Source organism: Zingiber officinale, chromosome 1B, assembly GCF_018446385.1.
Source record: "Zingiber officinale cultivar Zhangliang chromosome 1B, Zo_v1.1, whole genome shotgun sequence".
Lineage (NCBI taxonomy): Eukaryota > Viridiplantae > Streptophyta > Magnoliopsida > Zingiberales > Zingiberaceae > Zingiber > Zingiber officinale.
In genome coordinates, this window is record NC_055986.1 from 87434236 (window position 1) to 87461484 (window position 27249).

The following is a 27249-nucleotide window of genomic DNA, read 5'->3' on the forward strand; positions in this document are numbered from 1 at the left end:
GTTAGTCCTCCTGAAGAGCCTTGGCTCTGATAGCACTTGTTGGATCGCGGCGGACGGCTAGAAGGGGGGGTGAATAGCCTGTAGACAAAAAATAAAAATCTTTCTCGAACTTTCTTAAACTAACACTTGCATAAATTAAGAAAGCAATAAATTAAAACTGAAAAGACGAGGCACACACATATTTACTTAGTTACAATCGGGGAGATTATTAATCCAAGGAAGATGTCGCACTAGAATATCTCCTTCAGGCGGAGAAGTCTCTTACAGCAATGAAAGCGCAAAAAGAAAGAAGCTAGACTCTAAAAGAAGCACACAAGTGTTGGAATTATAATTTTTGAGTTGATTTAAAGCTTCTGGACCAAGGCTGTATTTATAGCCTTGGTCGGGGCGCCCCGAAGGGGTTCTGGGCGCCCTGGGGGGATAAAACTTTATCCCCCAACATTCAGATCGTGATTGACGCGATCTAATCAAAAAGTCAACTCCGGGCGCCCGGAAGGGTTCCAGGCGCCCCGGTTGGGAAAGCAAACCCTGTTGACTTTTTCAGCCCAGGTCTTCTGCTCCGGCTCCGTTTGTCTCAGTCCGAGTCTTCCGCTCGCTTGGGTGATCTCTGCCATACGGAATAAGGCTCACCCAAACCCATCTTCCGGTCTTCTCGAGCAGGCTTCCGCTCTGGCTTCTGGTCCCTCGGAATCGCTGTGTGCTTCATTCTCGTCCGTCAGCGTACTCATCCGCAGTCTTCGCCCCTCGGTCGCACCCCGTGCCGACCTTCTCGCTAGCTGCGTCTCTTGCTCCTCGAGCAGTCTTTCGCTCCGGCTTCTCGCCCCTCGGAACCACCGCACCCTTCCTTCTCGTCCGCCGGTGTACTCTTCCGCAGTGCCTCATCCCTCGGATGCATCGCGTGCCGTCCTTCTCGCTAGCTGCATCTTCCACTCGACTACCTGTGCTCCTAAGATCCTGCACACTTAGACACAAGGTTAAAAATACACAGGACCTAACTTAACTTGTTGATCACATTAAAACAACCTTAGGGTTCCAACAATTACAACATTACTAAACGTGTAAAACTAAATGTGCATATGGTTTAAACTAATTTTAAAAACTTAAATTACTTTAATACTATCAATAAAACTTAAATTTAAACTAAACATTAAGTTTGAACCTAAAAAAAACCAGTATACCTGGAAATCATATAGATCATAAAATGTAGTATTATACCTGAAGATATAAAAAAATAAAATTTAGCTATTTTTAATCACATTACATAATACCTTAAATCCAAAATGAGATACAACAACGGCCAACTAAAATTATAGAATGAATTAGCTAAGTTCGCAGCCAAGGCTAGTTGAGGCCAGGGTCGGCCAACATTACAGGCATGGTTGATCTTGCGGCCGAGCTTGCAACTAGACAAGATTAAGCTCAATCGTCCGTCGGCTGATCTTGCAATCAGCCAAGCTCAATGTTGGTTTGATCTCGCGGTTGACTAATCTCACCGTCGAGCTTACTGTTGATCGACCGAGTGTGGCCATGCCGACCACGGTAGCCGCGGTCGGCCACACGCAGTCACAGCCGACCACGCGCAGTCACGGCCAGCCACGCGCAGCCGCGGCTTCCTCAAGGTCGCCTGGGTGACGCCCACACTCAAAGAGAGAGGAGAGAGAAAGATCTAGCTTACCTGAGTGCCGAAGAAGACCATGTGTACTGGAGAAGCGGTCGGCGATCGGAGTGAGAGAATAGGAGAGTTTGAGAGAAAAGATAGGGAAAAATACAATCGAAAAAACCTAAAATCATGATTTTTGCGATGGAATATAAATACCGTCGTAAAATGAGAATGGAATTTATGATTTATGGTTTTCCATGCATTGCCTCAATAGTGATGATATTAGCAACGGAATTTGTATTTCGCTGATAATTAATGACGGATAATAAATTCCATCGCTAATTAGGATTTCTCGTCGCCTCAATAGCGACAATATTAACAATGGAATTAGCAACGAAATTTGTTATTCGTCGCTAATTAGCGACGGGATTTATTTTCTGTCGCGAAGTCCGTCGCTATTCGTAGATTTTTTTATAGTGAAATAATTTAAATTAGGTTTTAGTTGTATTGTCGATGTGTGCATCAAGTGTGCTAGGATTTAAAACATTTGACAGAATAAATTGGAGAGTTCTCTGACCTAATTGATTGAGTTGGATTGTAAATGGTTCAATATCTTGATAACCTAAAGGGAGTTAGCATCTGAGAGATCAAGAGCCTGATAGGAGATGTACATTGGGTAGTCAAAATCAAGGTGGACTCATAGATAGAGAGGTGAAGGATGGTTTGGTGCACGAGGACCTGAATATTAATTTCAGTTAATTTTATTAATTATCTTTGGAGTTGATCGGTATGATTTCATGAAAATTTTTCATTGACCATCAGGATCAATCGGAAAGCGCACCCGGTAGTCAGTCTAGAAGTCTAGTATCTTTTGATTATGTCCCTATTTGAAAAAAAAATCTATAAATATATCATATCCCCATGGACGCATGAGGAACTGAAGGATTGGCATGAGTTGGATAAAGATAACAAAGCTAAAGAACTCGAGGTACGAGAACTGTGAGAATTTATTAGAGAATATAATCTTAGGCTATCACTTTTATGAAGCATCATCATAGATGTTATGTGTAATTAGGTAAGGGTTAGAATACCTAGTGATTTGTGTGAAACTTCCAATTATGAAAAAATAGATACTGGTGTAGTTGGCGGCTCAGCTCAATGTTGAGACTTTGCAAGCGTTTATTAATAATTCAAGTAAAGGAGGAATATTCAAGTAGATTTACTCAAATTGAAATACAATGTTAGTTGACTGAATGTAAGGATTAAGGATTTACTCAAATTGAAATAGATTTATTAATATTGGTTTCTGGATACATTTGATTGATGAAATTTCTCCGAAATAAAATATTAAAGATATTAATTTTTTTAAAAAAAAATTGATAGGCCCTCAGGTTGGTCTGCCTAATCTGTAATCCGCCTTAGATTAGGTTAGGTTGGGGATTTTCCAACCCATCAAGATGACAGGTCGGCACGCCCCATCCCGCAAAATGACTAGTTCGCCCACCTTGCCACGGGTTGGTCCATCTGATAGGTCTAGTCTTGAATGTTAGGACCAAAAGTAGCTAGAGGGGGGGGTGAATAGCTCGTCGCGTGCCCGGTGTTCGGCGTTGCTTGTTTCTTCGAAGATGTGCAGCAGAAAATACAGAAACAAATCACACAACGCTAACACGGTTGGTTTACTTTGTATCCACCTCACAAGAGGTGACTAGTCCAAGGATCCACACCTACACACACACCCTCCACTAATAAAACTCTCCTTTATGGTAACTACCAAGGGCGGAGAAGCCCTACAAGACTCAATACAAGAAGAAAGGGAAAGGTAATGAAATACAAGCTCACAAGCTTACAATGAGTGCAAAAGCTCTAACCCTAGTTTCTTCTCCTTGCTTTGATCCGCCTCTTGACTTGGAAGAACCTCCAAGAACCTTCAAGAACTGGCGATCTCGAGCTTGAGAAGAGCTGTGGAGGAGCTGGTGAAGATCTGAAATGAATCAGTGAAGTTCTGCTGAAGGAATCGCATGCCAACAGCTATAAATGACGCCAACGGTCGAATCCCAATCGATTGGATTGCTCCCAATCGATTGGGAAGGCTTTGGATCGATCCACGGATCGATCCAGAGCGCCTCTGTGCTCTGAAAAAATGTCTGGATCGATCCACGGATCAATCCAGCGCTTATCGCGCGAAGCAGCAGCGTCCCAATCGATCCACTGATCGATTGAGACCTCTGGATCGATCCACTGATCGATCCGGAAGCTTTCTGTTCGCTGGGAAAAGCCTGGATCGATCCACTGATCGATCCACTGATCAATCCACTGATCAATCCACTGATTGATTCAGCTCTTGGTTTTTACCCAAAACCAAGTCCCAAGCCTCCCAAACCAACATCCGGTCAACCATGACTTGTTGGTACATAAAACCTAGCATCCGGTCACCCTTGACCAGCTAGGACTCTCTCACCAAGTGTCCGGTCAATCTCTTTAACCCACTTGGACTTTTTTCTTCTTGCCAAGTATCCGGTCAATCCCTTTGACCTACTTGGTCTTTTCTTCCTTGTGCCAAGTATCCGATCAATCCCTTTGACCTACTTAGACTTTTCACCAAATGTCTGGTCAACCTTGACCCATCTGGATTTCCCTTGCCTGGCTTCACTCACCAGGACTTTCATACTGCCTAGCTTCACTCACTAGGACTTTCTCTTCTGTCTGGCTTCACTCACCAGGACTTTCCAACTACCTGACTTCACTCACCAGGACTTTCCAACTGCCTGGCTTCACTCACCAGGACTTTCACCTAGCTTCACTCACTAGGACTTTCCTCGTCAAGTATCCAGTCAACTTTGACCTACTTGACTCTTCTTCATCCACACTGATCAGTCCCTGATCAGACTCTTCCCACATAGACAACTGCACCTACATTGTCCATGTGTCTACCTGTATTGTCAAACATCGAAACCATGACCAAGACTCAAGCTTGGTCAATTAGGTCAACCTTGACCTGACGGATATTGCACCAATATTGAAGAGTCATTTGGGTTGCCTAGCATTGGCAGGACAATTCAGTGATTATACGCAGCAATCGTAATTCAGAGCATGTTGGGCTAAGCACCGAATCCACAAAGCATATTGCTGAATCTCATTTGATTGTGGAGCATGTCTCTCACTTGGTATATTTAAAATTAAGTTATATAAATATTTATTACATATGTTTTGTTATTAGTTTTAATGTATTTGTATTTTTTCTACACGGGTTGTTGAATTATAAATACCTCCCACTTGTTGGGAGATATTTAATAAAACTCATAAGAAGAAAGGTGAGTTATTTATCAATGGACGTTCCTTAGCAATTAACGTAAGCATATTAAATTTGGTGAATATATTTGTAGACTTTATGTGAAGGTTAATAAAATTATTATTTAAATACAGGAAACAATGTCCACTAGAGTTGTTGAGGCATCTCAGCCTTGGACAAAGAAGAGGGGTCACAACCTCTTTCCACCGATGCAGTTAAAGACATTTATTATGATGTCGTCGATGGAAGGAAGAAGACATCCCTCTACGGGCTTGACTCTCAGGCCAAAGTTATGTATGAGCGGATGAAGACTCTAAGAATCAGAGGTCGTCTTACTTCCTCCTCATTTAGTAAGGTACGAGAATTACGGGAGGAAAATGAGGACTTGTGGACTCGATTATCATCATTGGAGGAGACAATGGTCGGGAGGGATGCAAAGATACCGAAGAAGCAGGAGTGATAAGCTCAAACTAAGGTGATAGTTTGTCATATGCAAGTATTTACAACGACGTTTTCTCCTAATTCACAAATGTTTAGCCCGCATCATTTGGAGCCCGGGGCATCCAAGATCCTGAACCATTCCCCTACAGAGTAGATTATTTTGAGATATGTATCATTTATCTTAATTTTTAATTTCAGACAAAAATATTTTTTTAATAATTATATGTAGCATAGAATAGTGACCGAAATTTAGTTTTCCGTCGCAATTAGCAATGGATTATTGAAACATCTGTCGCTACTAACGATGGTTTTTTGAAATGTCCGTCGCTAATAGCAATGGAAAATTAAATTATCATCGTTATTAGTTAAACATCGATATCCACTACGATAGTTTCAATATTATGGATCAGCGATTAGTGATGGATATATTAATTATTCGTCGCTAATAGTAACAGATAATTAATATATCCATCGCTAATCTTAACAGATATTTCACTTCGTTTAACTAGCTATGACGGAAATTGAAATATACATCGCTACAAATTGCGACAGATATTAAAATATCTTATGCTATAGTGCCAACGATTGATATTTACATGATGATACGCTTTCCAATATCACTGTTCCGTGACTTCCGTCATAATATTTATTTAGCGATGGAATAGCAATAAATATAATCCATCACTATTTGATATATTTTCTGTTGTGAATACTAGTGTAGTTGCCGTCTCAGCTCAATGTTGAGACTTGCAAGCGTTTATTAGTAATTCAAGTAAGATTTACTCAACTTGAAATAGAATGTCAGTTGGCTGAATGTAAGGGTTTAGAGAATAGAATATTTCTATTTAAGTAGTAATCAAATGTATGCTCTATTCGCCCAGGATACAGTGGATATAGCCAAGCGGATCACTATGCAGTAGATTGTAAAAAAAGTGTATGCTCTATACAATCAATTGATAAATGAGCAGTCGACTAAATAGGTTTTTAATTGATTGCCTAGCTAGTTATTTGCTAGATGTGAAATGACTATATTTGTTCGATTAGTCACATGAAGATTGATTCAATCGACTGGAGGTAAGTAAAATAGAGTCGTTACAACTTTGTAAAAAATCTGGGAGGTTTCTTAGGTGATAAATAGGGTGCACACATTTTTTTTTAATGATTTTGTTGTGACCAATTGCTCAAACTAATTCCAATGACCTGAAATCCTAAGGGAAGGATTTATTCTAAAGCTCTTGCTAAGTTCATTTATATTTGACGTAGAGCATTACTTGTAATATTCTTAAAAGCTTAGAAGGTGTCCTTAGGGTGCAGCACAGACGATGGACGCATAACATCTCTATCGTAATAGTCAGGGGTCGATTCTAAAAAATTAATGATTTAAAATTTATTTCATCATGTGTATATGATCTGTGTATCTACATGTACCTCCCTCCATATCCGTGAAGCAAATATTAGAGAGGTCGGTAAAATAACTGATCTACCTCTTAAAAGGTTAGAGGGTCTATGTGGCTTGCCCCATTGCCTCATTTCAAGGAGCAAATGTGGTGAATTTATATGATGTTACACAGCTCCTAGATCTATATAGAGTAAGAGCAGAGTATTTAATGTCCCAGTGAGGCAACGGTCTAACAGTCAGATTTTTTAAATGATTAATTTGATATTTAATATTTTAATCTCAGCTATAATATATTACATGAATTTTTTCTAATGGACAATAAATTGAAAAAAATTAACTGTTTGAATGGATCTCACTTTTCGATTTATTTTAATGACTAATAAAAACTTTAGTACTGAGTCATCATTTAAAAAATTAGTAATAGTTAGATATTTAGATTATAAAAAAAAATAAATAGCACGTACTCATGTAAAAATACTAATTAACGAAAATAAAATAATTATTGATTTTTAAGAAAATGAGGAATTATAAATTTATATTGTGAATCTTTTTTAAATTTTCAGACCCGCAAAGATTGCAAATTTAATTGACTCTTTGTTACGGTACCATCTCCTCACCACCAACCCCAATCCCTCAACCACCACTCGCTTCGCACACCTCCCAAATCCCCATCAAAAGGGCGCCCGCGCCCCCATTTCTCTTCAACCATTGCAATGGCCGTCTCCTGCCTCCTCCTCCCCTCCTCCTCCTCCCTCCCCTCCGCCGCGGCGGCTCCCGCGTCCGCCGCCGACCCTTCTCCTCCCCGGTCCGAGCCCTCTCCGCCCCCGCTGCCCTCACCCAGGACGACCTCAAGAAACTCGCCGCCGTCAAGGCAGTCGAGTACGTCAGCAGCGGCATGGTCCTCGGCCTGGGCACCGGCTCCACCGCCGCCTTCGTGGTCGCGGAGATCGGGGCCCTCCTCTCCTCCGGGAAGCTCACCGACATCGTCGGCGTTCCCACCTCCAAGCGCACCTACGAGCAGGCCCTCTCGCTGGGGATCCCCCTCTCCACCCTCGACGGTCACCCGCGGATCGATCTCGCCATCGACGGCGCCGACGAGGTCGAAATCCCTGCTTTTGGCGAACCATACATTGATGCATACGCCTCTTTCTTGATTCTCGCTAGCTGCTAAAATCTCTTAATTTCGGAATTGTGACAGGTCGATCCAGATCTGAATCTTGTCAAGGGGCGTGGAGGTGCCCTACTTCGGGAGAAGATGGTCGAGGCCGCCTCCGAGAAGTTCGTCGTGGTGGTGGACGACACGAAGCTCGTCTCCGGGCTTGGAGGGAGCGGGCTAGCGATGCCCGTGGAAGTCGTGCAGTTCTGCTGGAAGTACAACCTGACGAGACTGCAAGAGCTGTTCCGAGAACAAGGCTGCGAAGCCAAGCTTCGCCTAGACGACGGCGGGAAGCCTTACGTCACGGACAATGCGAACTACATCGTCGACTTGTACTTCGAGACGCCGATCAAAGATGCCGCGGCGGCCGGAGAAGAGATCTCGGCGTTCGAAGGCGTCGTGGAGCACGGATTGTTTCTGGACATGGCGACCGCCGTCATAATCGCGGGGAAAGACGGAGTCGCCGTGAAGGCGAAGTGAATTCGACCGTCGCCATTGATTCGATGTGCATCGTCAATTGCTTCTTCTATCTGAGCATTGAATTGAATGACTGTATATATAGATATATCGAAACTAATTTGCGAGTGTAATAATAAGATTTTAAAAATCCTAAAATATTTAGGCAAAAATCAAATAGACGTTCCCAATGGTATAAATTATCAAAAGTATATTGTTAAAAAAAAAGTTAGAAGCATGCCCCACCCAATATTTTATGCCGAGAAGATACTTTGAGTGGATTATTGCAATGTATATAATTGTTACAATATTATTATTTACTTTTAGTGTTATTATAGTATCTATGACTAATCACTAGTAATATATAGTAGGTATAGATAGTAGTATATAGTAGTTATAGTTGTTATAAGTAGTACCAAGTTATCATTCATATATTTATGATTTAATCTCAATTATAATATATTTGAAGAGATTTTTTTTTTAAATGAAACGTGTAACTCCAAAATATTAAATTTATAAAACGTCTATTATGAGTGTTTTTTTATTTATTCTAATTGATCCTCAGGGTTATGGTACCGCGGTAAAATATCTAGGTTGTCTCTCAAATATTCGCGGTTCGAATCCCAGTTATGACGTATTTGTAGGAATTTTTTCTCCAAATGAGGGGCATAATCAAAAGATGCTGGGCTTCTGGGCTGACCACCGCATGTACTTCCCGATTTACCCTGGTGACCAGTGGCAAATTTTCATGGGGTCGGGCTGGTCACCCCTGAGATAGTCAATGAGGCTAATTGGAATTATCATTTTTTTTTATTTATCCTAACTGTCCCCGAGACCATGGCACCGCGGTAGGATATTTAGGTTGTCTCCTAGACACTCGTAGTTCAAACCTCAGTTACAACATATTTATAGGAATTTTTTCTCTAAATGAGAGACGTAATCAAAAGATGTTGGGCTTAACTAGAATTATTATTATTATTTTTATTTATCCTAACAATGAATTGAAAATTTTTATGAAATCAAATGGATGATCCTAAATACAGTATGTTCTGATTCATCAGGTATATATTGAAATTAATTTTTGAGGGAAATTATAAGATTTGAAAAAAATCTTATATTTAGGTAAAAATCAAATTGACGTTCCAAATGGTATAAATTATCAAAAGTACATTTCTTTAAAATGAAAAGTTAAAAGCGTGCTCTATAATTGATAAGAGTTATAGCAAACGGATCCAAAAGATGACATAGTAATTAAAATTAAGATGATGTGGTGATTAAAATTAGGATAAAGGAGCATTTCATATTTGATCATGTTAAGTTCTCGAGTCCTACTCGTACAGCTCTAAAGCATGACGCTCGGATAAGACTGATCGAATACATACCCTGTCGAATATAAGGACTATAGGACTTTACTCTGAAACTAAAGAAAAAATGCGCTCGGTCAGTCAATGATTAGCCGGGTTCTAAGGAGTCTAGCCGGATGAAAGGACATCTGGGCTCTAAGGAGCCTAGTCGGATGAAAGGGCGTTCGGGTTTTAGGTACTTAAGCCTTCTAACTCTTTATACTCGATCAGCTAGATAAAAGCCGGTAGAATATGATGCTCTCTATATACGTCTGCTCAGGCAAAGTCCGGACGGGCCTAAAACCCTTAGCCTCATAAAACTCTCAAATATATGATCATTCGAAAAAAGGATGGTCGATCATAAGGCTTTCTGTGCACGCTTAATTAGGCAAAGCCTGGCCGAGTTTAACACACTTAGCCTCATAAAGCTCTTAGTATACGACTAGTAGAATAAATGATGGTCGAACATAAGTCTCTCTATGTTCGCCTAGCTCAGAAAAGGTTGGCTAGGCTCAAAGACACCCAATCTCGTAAAGCTCTTGATATACGATCGGCCGGATAAACGTTGATCGAACATAAGGCTTTCTGTGCACGCTCAGTCTAGTAAAGCCCGGCTGGATTTAGTGCCCTTAGCCTCGTAAAGAACTCAATATACGATAGGTAAAGGCTGGTCAAGCTCGAAGGCACTCAGCATATTAAAGCTCTTGATATACGATGGGCTAGATAAAAGCTAGTCGAACATAAGGCATTCTGTTCACGCTCAGTCGGGCAAAGCCTAGTTGGGTTTAGCGCCCTTAGCCTCGTAAAACTCTCAATGTACGATCGGCCGAGTAAACACCAGTCGAGCTCAAAAACACTCAGGTTCATAAATCTCTTGATATACGATCTGTCAGATAAAGGCTGGTCGAATATAAGGCTTTCTGTGCATGCTCGGTCGGGTAAAGCTCAACCGGGTTTAGCGCCCTTAGCCTCGTAAAGCTCTCGATATACGATCGGCAGGGTAAAGGCCGGCCAGAGTCAAAAACACATAGCCTCGTAAAGCTCTTGATATTCGATCAACCGGATAAATGCTGGTCGAACATATGAGTTTCTGTGCACACTCGGTCGGGCAAATCCCGGCCGAGTTTAGCGCCCTTAGCCTAGTAAAGCTCTCAATCTACGATTGGCCAAGTAAAAGCTAGTCAGGTTTAAAGGCACCTATCCTTTAGGAGCTTCACATGAATGGTCGGCTGGGTAAAGGTTGGTTAGGTTTAAGATTATCTGATATCATATCATCTTTCAAATGTTACTTTAATATACAATTGATCATATGACTCCTTAAATGGACTTTTGACATACATTGGGCACCATATCAGTCTCTAAACAAATTTTTACAGTATTTTGTACACAACAAAGCAGATTAATACAAAGGTAGATATAAATACAACTGGCCTTGAGACCAGCCGGGATATACTCAACAGACAACTTCTAACAACATTATAACAGCTTATGAGAACTTATCAGAGAATATTCCTTTGAAGCCTTCTTCGAAGGTTATTATGTCTCTCATAAGCCAACTAATCATGATAAGATATTCCTCTAATCGATTCAGTAATAACATGAAGTATAAATAACAAAAGAGCTACATCAATGGGTAGATAAAATATTCCTCATATAATTATTTCATACTGTCCAAGTTGTATGCTTTTCATCACTTAACAAACTCCGACAACTTAGGCCACCTCAAGATCACGGAAGTTATAAGAGGTGGTATATAAATAGGGTCATCTTCGTTGGTAATGTACGCATGTTGGCATCATCTAAGCATTACTCTCGCGCGTATCCTCTACTATTCACCATTCACCCGCCGGAAATTGTACTGATTGGAGCATCAGAAGGGCTTGTCAGGGACCCCCTCTCTGGTCTTTGGTCACTAACATTTTGTTGGATTGTCGAATTGTGTGTAGGATCGTTGAGGAGCTTCATCGCCAGTTAAAGAAGTCGTCGGCCAGTTAACAAACCATCACTAGAGCCAGCGCGTCATCTCCCTAGCCTTTAGACAGGATCAATAATATTTTTTACCGAGAATATTTTCCTTTCAGTGTTGTTACAATAATTACGAATAGTTACAATAAATTATTATCATAAAAAAAATAACTATGCAATAATTGTTATGGTATCGTTACTTACTTTTACGCTATGTTTCCTTCAAGGCATGGATTGAGGAGGGACAGGAATGCCTAGGAAAAACAAATCTATCGAATGAAGGAAGAGAAAGGAAAGGAGAGAAATGAATCCTGCGGAAATCTTGCGTTAGGAAGAGGGAAGAAAGAAAAAAAATGAGGCAAATAAGAAAAAAAGGACAACACCTTCTAGTCCAGGAATAGCCTGAGCATCATCATTGGGTTGATATGCCCACCTTAATGAAAACCCCTCCACGATCAACAATAACAAAAATCAGCGAGTTTCTTTTAGTGGGAAGAAGAGAAGAAGTAATCTGGACATCGAGCGGAGTTAGCTTCTCCATCCCTGGGAAGGAGCTCCCCTACATCTTCTGCTAGAAGAAGCCTAGTTTTCTAATCCCAACGGCTCTCAATTATGAAGGAATCTGTGTTGGAGCAGATCATTCCAATGAAGGCCATGGCCAACCGAAGCCATTAGAAGATGATGCAAAGCAGATGAGCCTTGTAGGTTACCCGAGGTCTGTCTTCACCATCGAAGAGGATAATAGAGATAAAAGAGAATTACCTAGATTGACCGGATCAAATTACCAAGTCAAATCAAATTAAGTATTAGGATTATTCTAATAATTCTGTTATAATTATTAGAATAATTCTGAATAATTTTTAGAATTATTCTATTATTTGTTAATTGGTTAATTGATCGAATACTTGTTTAAACCCTATATATTATATTATTCTTAGAGCAAATTTCAATGAACAATAAGATTTATTATTACTCTCACCTCTTCCTATTATTACTCTATCATGGTATCAGAGCCAACATCTTATCCCACCTATTCTTTTTTATAAAATAAACCTCTATTCCTCCACCTCCCTCTCTGCGTCGCCTTTTGCGAGATCTTCCTCGCCCAGCAATATATGCATGTTTTCTCTTCTTTTGTCCTTAGAATAATTCTCTTCTTTTGCTGTTGCTCCTGAGATCTCAATAGCTGTGCATTTTTCCTTCTTCTGTCGCTGCATAAGAAGATCCGCAGGCAATTGTGGTGACACAAAAGTCCTGCCCGCGCCAAGGAGTCCTCCAACGTCATCTCCAACCCAGGTGCCGATCAAAGAAGCTGCCGATCTCTAGAGTTGCTGACAATCAAAGAAGATAAGCCATTTAATCTTTTTTTGAGATCACCTCTCTCCACCATCCACCATCCCAGATAAGCTATCATTACATAACTCATTATTTTATAATGTCAGAACTTTCATCTCCATCATCTACCACAGAAACAAACCTTGGAACACAACTCTCTTCCTTACCCCTAAATGTCATGTCTTATTTACCCATCAAACTCACCAATGATAATTATATGCTTTGGAAGATGTAATTTATTTCGCTACTTTGTGTTCATGATTTACTCAGAATTGTTGATGGTACCTCTCTTAAACCGTAAGAAGATGATTCAGGCTATACTATATGGAGTAAGAAGGATCAACTAATTATGACATGGCTGATTTCAATGATTAGTGAGTCTATACTTCCTACAATTGTAGGGCTTGTTAGTTCTCGTCAAATATGGGAAGCTCTTGCTCGAACCTTTGTGTTCTTCAACTTCGCATGCAGTTACAGTCGGTGCACCGAGGAGACAAGTCCATCAATGAATATATGCAATTAATCAGAACCATTGTCAATAATTTAGCTGTGATTGACCATCCGATTTCAGATTCAAATTTACTAATACATGTTCTTGCAGGATTGGGGCCTCAATATGATAGTTTTATTCCTAACATAACTACTCGCATTGATCAAGTGTCACTTGATACCCTTCATGGCTTGCTCTCTTCGCATGAGATACTTCTACAATTACAATCTCAAAGGGTTTCATATTCTCTTGTTCTTTCGGCACGCAAGACTGATAGTACTATCCATCAAGAAAATCAAGGTGGTTGAGGATAAGGACAAGGCCAAGGACAAGGTCGAGGACGAGGTCAAGGACGAGGACGTTGTTAGATTTTTTTCAAGATTGGTCACTTTGCTCATCAATGTTATAAGAGATATAATCAAAATTTTAATGGAGGTTTTGTATCCACACCTCAAGCATCAACCTCAACTCCATCATATCACCCAGGGGCATTTTCTCTTGCAAGCAATCCTTATATACCTACGACAAATTCTTCAGTCTCGGGATGACATCCAGATTCTGGAGCAACTCATCACGTTACATCAGATTATGACATTCTTGCAAAGGCCTCCTCCTATCATGGTCCTGACACTGTAGAAGTAGGCAACGGTTCAGGTTTGAAAATTGCTCACCTTGGAAACACATTTTTCCATTCATCTGGTCGACTCTTTTCCATGAGCAATACACTTCATGTTCCTTCTATCACTAAAAATTTACTCTCAGTTCGTCAATTTGCTCTTGATAATAATGTGTTTTTTGAATTTCACCCTCACTATTGTCTTGTGAAGGATCTCATAACCAAAACCACCCTGCTCAGAGGAGAAATTAGAGATGGTCTTTACTATCTTCAACCTACGTCCGCCAAAGCTCTAGTTGGAGAACACACAAATAAAACCTCCTGGCATGCACGACTTGGTCATCCATCTCTACGTCTTGTTCAAGGAATCATTAATCGGTTTGGCTTACCGACATCTTTATCATCCTCATCTCATTCTTGTGAAGCATGTTTGAAAGCAAAAAGTCATAAATTGCCCTTTGTTTCTTCTTCTCATATGTCTAATTTTCCTTTAGAACTTATCCACTCTGATGTTTGGGGCCCTGCTCCTATTTTGTCAAATCAAGGTTTCCTCTATTATGTAATTTTTATTGATGACTTCAACAAGTTTACTTGGGTATTTTTCATGAAATGGAAATTTGATTTTTTTGATATCTTTTGTCAATTCCAAAAACACATAGAACGTTTCTTTGATCGAAAAATACTCTCTCTCCACTCTGAATGGGGTGGAGAATATCAAGCGCTTCATCGTCATCTGGGCTCTTTGGGCATTCTTAATCGAGTCTCATGCCCTCACACTCCAGAACAAAATGGCTTTGCAGAAAGGAAACATCATCATATAATCGAAACTGCCTTAGCTCTTCTCAATCATGCATCAGTTCCACTCAAATTTTGGGATGACGTAGTTCAAACTGCTGTTTATCTTATTAATCATCTCCCTACTCCATTGCTTCATCATAAAAGCCCCATGGAAAAACTCCACAATCAGTTTCCTAACTATACCTTCTTATGTATCTTCGGTTGTGCATGTTATTCATGGCTACGACCTTATTCTAAACATAAACTTGATCCTCGTTCTCAACAGTTTGTTTTCCTTGGTTATAGTAATTTGCGCCATGGGTACCGTTGTCTACATATACCGACAGGGCGTATATATATATCTCGGTATGTCATTTTTGATGAATCTTTGTTTCCTTTTGCAGCCACAACAATAACTCTATCCTCAAGCAGTGGTACTTTCTTACCACCACCTAATATCCCATCTGAATTACCACATGTTGCTCATCCAATTAGACACATTGAAAATGCAAGAAGAGATGGCATCCTGGGTTCTGCTCCAGAATTCTCTGCAAATTCTCCAAGATCACCAAAATTGACCCAAGTGGATACTCCATTAAGAGCAGGGCATATGGATGAGAGGAATAATGTTGTGGAACCTATTCCGTGTCTGATTTCGGAAGCCTCGCCAGCTATGGATAATATGATCTCTAACTCTGGATCGTCAAATAATACAAGTCTGTCATCGGAATCGCCATGTCAGTTTCCTTCCTCCTCCTCGTCAACAAGTGATTCGAATGATGGTCCTCCTCGTCGCATGCTTCCCTTAAGTGACATATATGCACAATGCCCTCAAATAATAACTCGACATCCCCTTCCTCGAGCTCTATTGGTTTCTTCAAAGTCTATTGAACCAACTTGTTTTACACAGGCAAATAAGAATCCAAATTGGCGTAATGCAATGGCTATAGAATTTGATGCACTTCTTCGTAATGGAACATTGAACCTAGTTCCACGTACTCCCTCCATGAATGTGGTGGGCTCTAAATGGGTATTTCATCTTAAGCATCGAGCTGATGGTTCTCTTGAACAACACAAAACTTGACTCGTAGCCAAAGGATTTAGTCAACAACTAGGTATTGACTTCAATGACACTTTTAGCCTAGTCATCAAAATTACATCTGTCAGACTATTGTTATCAATAGCTGTTAGTTCTAATTAGCTCGTACGACAATTAGACATTTCAAATGTGTTTCTCCATGGTCATCTTGAGGAAACTGTTTTTATGGAGCAACCACCTGGGTTCATTCATCCATAATTTCCATCTCATGTTTGTCAACTCAAGAAATCATTATACGGTCTTCGACAAGCTCCTCGTGCATGGTTTCATCAATTATCTAATTGGTTACAAACTCAAGGATTTTCTGGATCAAAGACTGACTCGTCTTTATTTTACAAAAATAATGATGGATTTATGATATTTTTTCTTATTTATGTGGATGACATTCTGATAACCGGTAATAATCACAAAGGTATCACAACTTTATTAAGTGTTCTCAATCAAGAATTTCCTACTCAAGATTTGGGCATTGCTCGATTTTTTCTTAGCATTGAGCTTATTCCACATGAGGATGACTATCTTCTCTCTCAGAGCAAATATATTACTGGACTTCTTCAAAGAGCTAAAATGGATGGGGCATGTCCGGTCTCTACACCAATTGCTGAAAACAACTCTCTATCTTCATCTTCTCCTGCTCTGTCTGATCCACAGATTTATCAAAGCATTATTGGAGCCTTACAATATGTCACTATCACATGACCTGATATTACTTTTGTGGTAAATCGTGCTTGTCAATTCATGCATGCTCCGACTGAACAAAATTGGGATAATGTAAAGAGAATACTTCGCTATCTCAAAGGTACTATTCTACATGGTCTTCTTTTATATCGCCAATCGTCTCGAGATTTACATGCTTATCGTGATGCGGATTGGGCTAGCTCTCCTGAAGATAGACGCTCTACTAGTGGATATGCGATATTTCTTGGACGAAATATTATCTTATAGAATTCGAAAAAGCTATCTCGTTCAAGCACTAAGGCAGAATATAAAGCTATAACAAATACAACGTCTGAGATTATTTGGCTTCAATCACTTTTCTCTGAACTTCATCTTGCATCAAATATTGTACCAAAAATTTGGTGCGATAATATTGGAACAACATATCTCTCAGCAAATCCGGTCTTCCATGCTCTTACAAAACATGTAGAAATTGACTTTTATTTTGTTCATGAACGTGTGGCAACTCAACAGTTATCTGTCTCTTATATCTCTGTTGAAGATCAAATCACTGATATATTTACTAAGCCATTATCCAGACACCGTTTCAATAAGTTATCAAGCAAACTCAATATTAAAGATCTCCCGTTAAGTTTGTCGGGGGGTAATAGAGATAAAAGAGAATTACCTAGATTGACCGGATCAAATTACCAAGTCAAATTAAATTAAGTATTAGGATTATTCTAATAATTCTATTATAATTATTAGAATAATTCTAAATAATTTTTAGAATTATTCTATTATTTATTAATTGATTAATTGATCGAGTACTTGTTTAAACCCTATATATTATATTATTTTTAGGACAAATTTCAATAAACAATAAGATTTATTATTACTATCACCTCTTTCTATTATTACTCTATCAGAAGAGACGTAGGAGGACATGGAGTCTTGGGGGAGCAAGAAAGGCCCCATCAGGAAGAGCTTGAGGGACTTGCTTCAGTGTAATGAAACTCTCACTGTGATTCCTCTTTCCTCCCCTGCCCTGACTCTAATGGCCTGTCAAAAGAAAACCATGTTCCACTCACAACCTAAGGCTTCTTCATCTCAATCGCCAACCTTCAAGTTCCTTAGGAACTTAGAGGAGAAATTGTACAAGAAAACTTTGCTAGAAGAAGCACTGAAGGTCCAAATAAGTTGCAAGCAAATGGAGAACAAAGACAAAGGGCAACAGAGTTCCTGAGTGAAGATGAACATAAATTAAGATTTTATCCTTTGCATGTCTCTTGCATCTCGATTGTGCTGGTCTTCTCCACTTCAGGTGGCGAATCTGGTGCATGCAATTGCTGAAAAAAACATTCTTTTTCATCTTCTTCTGTAATGCTTTCGATCAGATAGATGTGAAGCAATTTCGATCAGATAAATGCGAGGCAGCCGATGAGTTTGAGACGACCTTGCAGGGTCGCCCCCGCTGCTCACATCGAGTGCGAGAACGAGGAGGCCCTGCAAGGCCGCTGCAACTTCTCGCGATGAGCACGAGGCATCCTTGGCGAGCACGAGCAGGTCCTATAGGGCTACTCGCTGCTCGCAGCTCGCAGCGAGTGTGAGGCAGCCGACAAGTGCGAGGCTGCCGACAAGCTGTTGAGTGAAGCGGTCGTGTAGGACCGATTAGTTGAGGGCAAAGCGACTAGAAAGGAAGGATGGAAAGTGACGTTCCGGATTTTGGATAGGCAAAAATAGATTCATAATTTAGACAGTCGATGCGTTGCATTGCCAAAGTAAATAATAGAAAAGATTAATAATCCATCTTTTTTCATCAAGTAAACGACAAAAAGTTTTCCTTGAGAAAATTTTTTCTCAATTTTTGAATCCATCCTCCCAAGTAAACATAGTGATCCCGTCCGAAAGTCGAAGAGATGGAAAGTTAGAAATGTGACGCTCACGCTGACCTCCTGTGGACTCCGCATGGGCCTGCAGCACAGACTATGTTAGTGTTGAGCCAGGGAAGGGGTCTCCGGCGTTGGCCCTCCAACGCTCAAGTCAGTCATCGGCAATGAAGTAAAAAGTGGAGCAACAAGAAGACTGTAGCCTAAACATTGAATATCACATACCTCCGCCGATGTTTGGACCCCCCTTTATATAGAGCTCCGGTAGCGCGTGTGCATGTTTCCTAAGGTGAGCACGCTTCTCAAATCTTTCCCTAAAAAAACTTGTCAGTAAAGTATCTCTGACACAGTATTTTAACAGACCGAGCATATCTCTGAAACGACAGTGGAAGCTTCTGCCATACGATCTTTTGGCAGTCCATGCTCGGTGTCGGTGGCACCAACTCCCAAAAGGATATCACTGAATATCATCAGGAGTGTACTGCTGGGCCGAGCGGGTTGGCCGCTCGGCCATCCTTCCGCCGCCATGATGCCCAGTCTGGTCGGCTAGAACCTCGTTGTTCCTCAATGTGTCTGTTCGACCGAAGGTCCACTTTGTTATTGTCGAGGCCTGCTGTCTGGCCGAGCGGGGCAGCCGTTCGGTCGAAGCCTATCGTTAGGCCGAGTGGGATAGCTGCTCGATCGAAGTTGAACTCTGCACACATCGCTCTCTGTTGTCTGGTCGAGTGGGATAGTCGCTCAACTCGACTTCTGCACATTATCTCGAGTGTCGGTTGTTTGATTGCTCCCCGTGTCGAAGGCGATGACGGGTCGGAGCCTTCTTTCGATCGGGGCATGCTTCGCCCGATCGGCCGATGCCATCTGCATGTTGACCGCATTGACTTTGACTTCCTCTAACCTCCACCGTGGCAACGGGGTGGGGCCCTTCATCATCACCACATCACAAGTCTCCCCTTCAAGTCTAGTCGAAGGAGGTTGTAAGTTCGACTGACTGGACAATTGTCTAAGCAGATTTCCTTCTGATTGACCTTCGACACTATGTGGTTGCTGATCGAGATGGGATCGTTCCTTGCCAATCGGCCCATTGAAGCTTGTCGTTCGGTCATAGGTATGCTCCCTCAATCCGATCGACACCACGAAGGTTTGTACTTGTAAATCTTTGCTTGGATTGCCTTGGGCGAGCGCAAATAGGGCTTACGTCACCCAAATTTCTGGGAAATTGTGTAAATCTCCGCGCATTAAGGCTGAGTATACTCCCATGCCTTCATTAAATGCCGACCCATGGTGATACGCCATGTGTCACGCCTGTTAGGGTCGAAATGTTGCTAGAGGGAGGGTGGGGGTGAATAGCTCGTCAAGCTCTCGTGTTTGTCGTTGCTTGCTTCTTGTAATAATGTGCAGCGGAAAATACAAGAAACAAAAACTACAATGCTAACACAAAGGATTTACTTCGTATCCACCTCAAGATGAGGTGACTAATCCAAGGATCCACACACACACAAGCACTCTCCACTAATGAAAACCCTCCTTTACAGTAACTACCGAAGGTGGAGAAGCCTTATACAAGCTCTCAATACAAGAATAAAGAAAGGGAATCAAATACAAGTAAAACATACAAGGTTTACAATAGAAAACCCTAACCCTAGCTTCTCCTTCTTGTTTGGATCACCTCTTGATGCTTGGGAATGCAATTGCACTTCACTCCAAGACCCTTCAAGAACTGGCCTGTGTCATTGAGCTCGGTGGTGAAGATCGTTGTTGATGTTGGAACCCCAAGGTGTTTTGATGTGATCAAACAAGCTAAGTTAGGTCCTGCGTTGTCTAACCCTTGTGTCTAAGTGTGCAGGAACTTAGGAACACAGGAAGTCGAGCGGAAGATGCGGCTAGTGAGATGGACGGCACGGGAGAGAGCCGACGGGCTCGGTACGTCCGAGGGACGAGGTGACCGCGGAAGAGTACACCGGTGGACGAGAAGAACGTGTGCGGCGTTCGAGGGACGAGAAATTGGGAAGAAAGGCTACTCGAGGAGAAGGCCGGAACTTGGGTTCGGGTGAGCCCTATTCCGGATGGCCGAGATCACCCAAGCTAGAGGAGCTGGAGAAAAAGACCTGGACCGAGGCGGGATTGAACCAGAGAAGAGGTCCCAGACAAAAAGTCAACAATTGTTGACTTTTTGCTCCGGGCGCCCGGAGCAGTTCACGGCGCCCGGAGCAGTCCGGGGCACCCGGAATGCTTCCGAGCGCCCGGACCCGGATTTTGACCAGGATCACGTCAAACGCGATCTGATCGATGGGGGATAAAATTTTATCCCCCCAGGGCACCCGGAACCCTTTTGGGGCGCCCCGCCCAGTGCTATAAATATAGCACTGATCTACACAGTTAAATCTCACTTGTAATCAGTTTTCTCTGTGCTTTCATTTCTGTTCTTTTTATTTGTGTCGTCAACGCTCTAAAGAGGCTACTCCGCCCGAAGGAGATCATCAGATAGTGCGCTTACTTTCCTTGGATTAGCAATCCCCTGATTGCAAACCAAGTAAATATCTCGTGTCTGATCTTTTCATTTAGTCTCTTCTTTTTATTATTATAAGTGTCTGTTAATTAGTTGAATATCCGAGAAAGGTTTTTGGTTTAATTTTTTTAGGGAAATTCACCCCTCCCCTCTTGTCGGCCTACAAAGGGACCAACAAGTGGTATCAGAGTCAGGCGCTTTAGGAGGACTAACCGCCGATCGAAGCAGCAAGATGGTCGGACCAAGCATCGTTCCACCAAAATTCGAGGGGGACTTCGCAGGCTGGAAGCGACGTATGGAGGTATTCCTAAGAACTAATTTTGAAATTCGGTTTATTATGAAGTATGGTTTTGTAGCTCCGATGAATCAAGGTGGAGAAGAAAAAGAAGAAAGTCATTGGACAAAGAAGGAGCAGAATGAGTTTGTAGCGAACTGCCGTGCGGAATATCACCTGCTGAGCGTGTGGCCGCCTCAAGAGGTCAACCGCATCAGAAGCTATTCATCTGCTAAAGAACTCTGGGAGAAGTTCCTGGAACTCCACGAAGGCACGTCCGAAGCGAAGCTCGCTAGAAGAGGTATCCTCCGGAACAAGCTAATGAACATTCGACTGAAAAAAAGTGAGAAGATAGCCAATCTACACGCAAAGGTAATAGAACTGATTACTGGTCTCGAGAACCTCAGAGAAACGACAACAAATCGGGAAACAATACGCTACGCACTCAACGTGTTTCCCAGAACTTCAGATTGGACATCAATCGTCAACGCCTACTACATTTCGAAAGACCTGGAGGTAAGTACTTTAGAAGAACTATTCTCCACTCTTGAATTGCATGAAACCAGGTGTGTCGGGACAACAAAGGAAGCAAGCTAGATGATTGCACTAAACGCAACCAAGAAGAATGAACCCAAGTCAGATTCAGAAGACGATCAGGAAGCATACATGGTAAGAAACTTTAAAAAGTTTTTTAGATCTAATAAATTCAAAGAAATGCAGAATAAAAAGAATCCAAGAAATAGAAGAAGGATGCGTTGCTACCAGTGTCAAAAGGAAGGACACCTAAAAGAGGATTGCTCAGAACTAAAGAAGGACAAAGGTAAAATTCCCAAGAAGCACAAGAACCTAAAAGCTACTTGGGACGACATTTCAACATCTGAGTCCGAGATTCAAGAATATGCTGGGCTAGCGCTGATGGCAAGCTACGAAGGGCAAAGCACATCGAAACCTAGCATCGATGAAGGGGGAGCGACCTCAGATGAAAGCAGCGATGTAGGGGGAGATTCAGGCTTCAAGTCTGATATGGTAAGTGAGGTATGCCTCTTACCCCCTGATTAACTTTACTTTGGTATTAAGGCAATGACTAAATCCATATATAAATTAGAAGATAAAAATACCAAATTAGAAAATGAAATTTTAGAAACAAAAAGAATTTTGGCAAAATCATGTCTGATAGAGGATTTAGATAAATTGAAAATTGAAAATGAAAAACTAAAAGAAGAAATAGAAAGATTGAAAAAGTCTAATGGTTCAAATATTTCTACTTTTAGAAATTATAGAGGTTTAAATTGGTATTATAGATTTCATCAAAGTTAAATTAGAAATATATCAAAAATCTATGTACCTAGGAAATACTTGGTTAATCCTGTAGGTAGGAACCTCTATTGGGTTCTGAAAACATGTTTAACTTGAATTTTTTTAACATCTTTCAACAAGAAAATTAAACAAATAGTTTCTTTATGAGGCTTTGTCTAAGAAAGTGGTTGTTGCTCCAATAATCAAGGCCTAGTGCCTCGCCACGACCTGGAAACCAAAATACTGAAATCAAATGTTTAATTAACTTTCTGGAAAAAGTATTAAAGTTAGAATTAAATAATGCTTAAAAGTTGTTAAACATTTGTTTTGAAAATTTTGTTTAAACTTAGAAAATGTTTGTTTTAGAAATTAAAATTTTTTTTCATGTTTTTAACTTAGTTTTTTTTTAAAATATTGCCTTAGAAAATCTTTTTTTTAAAAAAAATTACCTTAGAATTTTTTTTACTTATGGAATTTTTTTAAGGAAATGTTGAAATAAGTTTCAAACTTAAATTTTAAGAAATTTTTGTTAACACTTATGATTGTTGTTTTTGAAAAATGTTTTACTTAAATTTTTTTTTTTTGAAAGAAAAATTCTGTAGAGTGTTTTTACATAGAGATTTTTGCTTAAACTTTTTTACACTTAAGATTTTTTTAAAGTTAGAATTTACCTTAGACTTGTTAAAAGAAACCCCATGTTTTGTATGATCAAAGGGGGAGACAGATGTTAAGTCTAGGGGGAGGTATTTAATTTTTAAATTGAAATATCTTTGGACTTTATTGCAAATAACTTGTTTTTATTGCATATGTTTTCCCTAACTTAACTTGGGTTGCTCACATCAAAAATGGGGAGATTGTTGGAACCCCAAGGTGTTTTGATGTGATCAAACAAGCTAAGTTAGGTCCTGCGTTTTCTAACCCTTGTGTCTAAGTGTGCAGGAACTTAAGAACACAGGAAGTCGAGCGAAAGACGCGGCTAGCGAGAAGGACGACACGGGAGAGAGCCGACGGGCTCGGTGCACCCAAGGGATGAGGTGACCGCGGAAGAGTACATCGGTGGACGAGAAGAACGTGCACGACGTTCGAGGGACGAGAAATCGAGAAGGAAGGCTGCTCGAGGAGAAGGTCGGAACTTGGGTTAGGGTGAGCCCTATTCCGGATGGCCGAAATCACCCAGGCTAGCGGAGCTAGAGCGAAAGACCCGGACCGAGGCGGGACTAAACCAGAGAAGAGGCCCCGGACTCGGATTTTGACCAGGATCGCGTCAAACGCGATCTGATCGATGAGGGATAAAATTTTAACCCCCCAGGGCGCCCGGAACCCCTTCGGGGTGCCCCGACCAGTGCTATAAATATAGCATTGATCTGCACAGTTAAATCTCACTTGTAATAAGTTTTCTCTGTGCTTCCATTTCTGTTCTTTTTATTTGTGTCATCAACGCTGTAAAGAGGCTACTCCGCCCAAAGGAGATCATTAGATAGTGCGCTTACTTTCCTTGGATTAGTAATCCTCTGATTGCAAACCAAGTAAATATCTTGTGTCTGATCTTTTCATTTAGTCTCTTCTTTTTATTATTACAAGTGTCTGTTAATTAGTTGAATATCCAAGAAAGGTTTTTGGTTTAATTTTTTTAGGGCAATTCACCCCTCCCCTCTTGTCGGCTTACAAAGGGACCAACAATTGAGTCGTGCGTGGAGAAGAATAGAAGTCGTGTACAAGGAATCGCTCGCTAATGACTAAAATCTACACCAACGGTCGGATCGAAATCGATTGGATTGCTCCCAATCGATTGGGGAGGCTTTGGATCAATCGACCGATCGATCCAGAGCGCCTCTGTGCTTTATAGAAATTGCCTGGATCGATTCCCCGATCGATCCAGGGCTTATCACGCAAAATCCCAGCTCCCAATCGATCAACCGATCGATTGGAGGCTCCCAATCGATCGGTCGTTCGATTGGAGACTCCCAATCGATCGATCGATCGATCGGGAGTCATTCTGTACGATCATGAACCTTCCCAAATCGATTCACCGATCAATTGGGGAGGCTTTTTGCCACGGGACTCACCCGATTGGTAATTGATCGATTGGGCATGAGCCAATCTATCGGTTGATCGATTTAGCCCACATTTACTTGCCCAAACAAGTCCAAAGTCCCTTAAAACCAACATCCGGTCAACCATGACCTGTTAGTACATCATGCCTAGCGTCTGGTCACCCTCGACGTGCTAGGACTTCCTTACCAAGTGTTCGGTCAATCCCTTCGACCCACTTGGACTTTTTCTCCTCGTGCCAAGTATCCGGTCAACCCTTTGACCTACTTGGACTTCTCAATACCAGGTGTCCGGTCAACCTTGACCCACCTGGATTTCCACGTGCCTGGCTTCAATCACCAGGACTTCCCTTCTGCCTGACTTCACTCACCAGGACTTTCACCTAACTTCATTCACTAGGATTTTCATACTGCCTAGCTTCACTCACTAGGTCTTTCACCTAGCTTCACTCACTAGGATTTTTATACTACCTAGCTTCACTCACTAGGTCTTTCACCTGGCTTCACTCACCAGGATTTTCCAACTGCCTGACTTCACTCACCAGGACTTCCCTTCTGCCTGGCTTCACTCACCAAGACTTTCACCTAGTTTCATTCACTAGGATTTTCATACTACCTAGCTTCACTCACTAGGTCTTTCACCTAGTTTCACTCACTAGGATTTTCATACTGCCTAGCTTCACTCACTAGATCTTTCACCTGGTTTCACTCACCAGAATTTTCCAACTGTCTGGCTTCACTCACCAGGACTTCTCCTCCGCCTAGCTCCACTCACTAGGTCTTTCACCTAGCTTCACTCACCAGGATTTTCCAACTGCCTGGCTTCACTCACCAGGACTTCTCCTCTGCCTAGCTCCACTCATTAGGTCTTTCACCTGGCTTCAATCACCAGGATTTTCCAACTGCCTGGCTTCACTCACCAGGACTTCTCAGTCAAGTATCCAGTTAGTCTTAACCTACTTGACTCTTCTTCATATCTAACTGGCCAACCTTGACCAGAGGAGAATTGTACCAACAATTTTCCCAAATGAACGATTGCACCTGCAATCTCCATGTATTGTCAATATATTGTCAAACATCGAAACCGAGCCATCTCAAGCTTAGTCAACTAGGTCAACCTTGACCTATGTCAACCTCTTGCCTGGATAGACATAGGACCACACAAATCAGAATGAACCAGTTCTAACGCATCTTTGGATCTATACCCCTTGGCCTTAAAAGGCCTCTTTGTCATTTTACCTTCCAAGCAGGATTCACATGTTGGAAAGTTTTCCAACTCTAATGAACCCAAGAGTCCATCGGCTACAAGCCTTTGAATCCTACTTAAGTTAATATGACCAAGCCTTAGATGCTAAAGATACGTTTGGTTCATTTCCGAAGGTTCTTTTCTCTTATTAGAGTTAGAAGATGTGTTATTAATTTTCATATTTTGCTTTGTGAGAGAAATTATATTTAAAGTGTATAAATAGCCAACCAATGCACCATAACAGATAATCACCTTATTTCTCTTTATAACCACATTGTTACTAAAGGAAACTGAATATCTATCTAAATACAGTTTAAAAACTGAAATTAAATTCTTTCTAAAACTGGGTACATAAAGACAATTTCTTAAAACCAAATTTATATTCCTATCAAAAGATAAGTAGACGTCTCCCACTGCAACAGCCGCCACCTTAGTAACATTGCCCATGTAGACGGTTATCTTTCCTTCAAATAGTCATCGGATTTCCTGGAACCCCTGCAAAGAATTGTAGACATGATCAGTGGCTCCCGTATCTACACACCAGGTGCTGGTAGATAACACCGCTAAACATGTTTCAACTACTAGAGCATGAGATATACCTTTATTGTTCTGATTCCTACGAGGACAGTCTGCCTTCCAATGTCCTGACTGCTTGCAGATGAAGCACTTGCCCTTCGGCTTCTTCATTCCAGCTTTTTATCCTATACCCTGAGGTTTATTCACCTTCTTTGCTGAAAAGACCTGTTTCTTCTTCTTCTTGCCTTTCGACTTAGAAGTAGAACCATTTTCAGCATAGTGAACCTGATAACTGTGACGAAATATTCCTTCTGCTGTCTGTAGTTCTGTCAGAAGTTCCGCCAACGTATACTCTCTTTTGTTCATGTTATAGTTTAGGCGGAACTACTCAAAACTTCTGGGTAGCGTTTGGAGAATTATATCGATCTGGGTTTCCCTATCGATTTCTCCTCCAAGAACTTGTATTTCGTTCATATAGTCCATCATTTTGAGGATATGATCCCTTACGAGTGTCCCCTCATACATGGTGGCTGTCATTAGCTTTCTCATTGCCTCTTGCCTAGCAGTCTGACTCTGATGCTCAAAGAGTTCTTTGAGATTGTTCATTATATCAAAAGATGTTGGTAAATCTTGATGCTGATGTTGCAATACATTTGACATTGAAGCTAAAATGTAACACCGCGCCATCTCATCAGGTTTTATCAATTTCTTATAATATTCAATCTCCTCTGGGGTTGAGTCACCGTCAGGTGCATCAGGGCAAGCCTCAGTCAGTATAAACTTATAGCTTTCAGCAGTAAGAACAATGTCCAGGTTTTTATTCCAATTAATATAGTTGAGACCAA

At 41.2% G+C, this 27249-nt stretch overlaps 1 protein-coding gene across 1 annotated transcript; it reads left to right on the forward strand.

Moving 5' to 3' along the window:
* Nucleotides 1-7333: 7333 nt before the first annotated feature.
* On the forward strand, nt 7334-8465 carry LOC122039802 (probable ribose-5-phosphate isomerase 3, chloroplastic; the record flags this gene model as incomplete). Its single annotated transcript, XM_042599246.1, has 2 exons — nt 7334-7828; nt 7928-8465. Coding segments are annotated over 2 exons (933 nt in total), but the record flags the coding sequence as incomplete, so codon positions are not given.
* Between the last annotated feature and the right edge of the window lie 18784 nt (nt 8466-27249).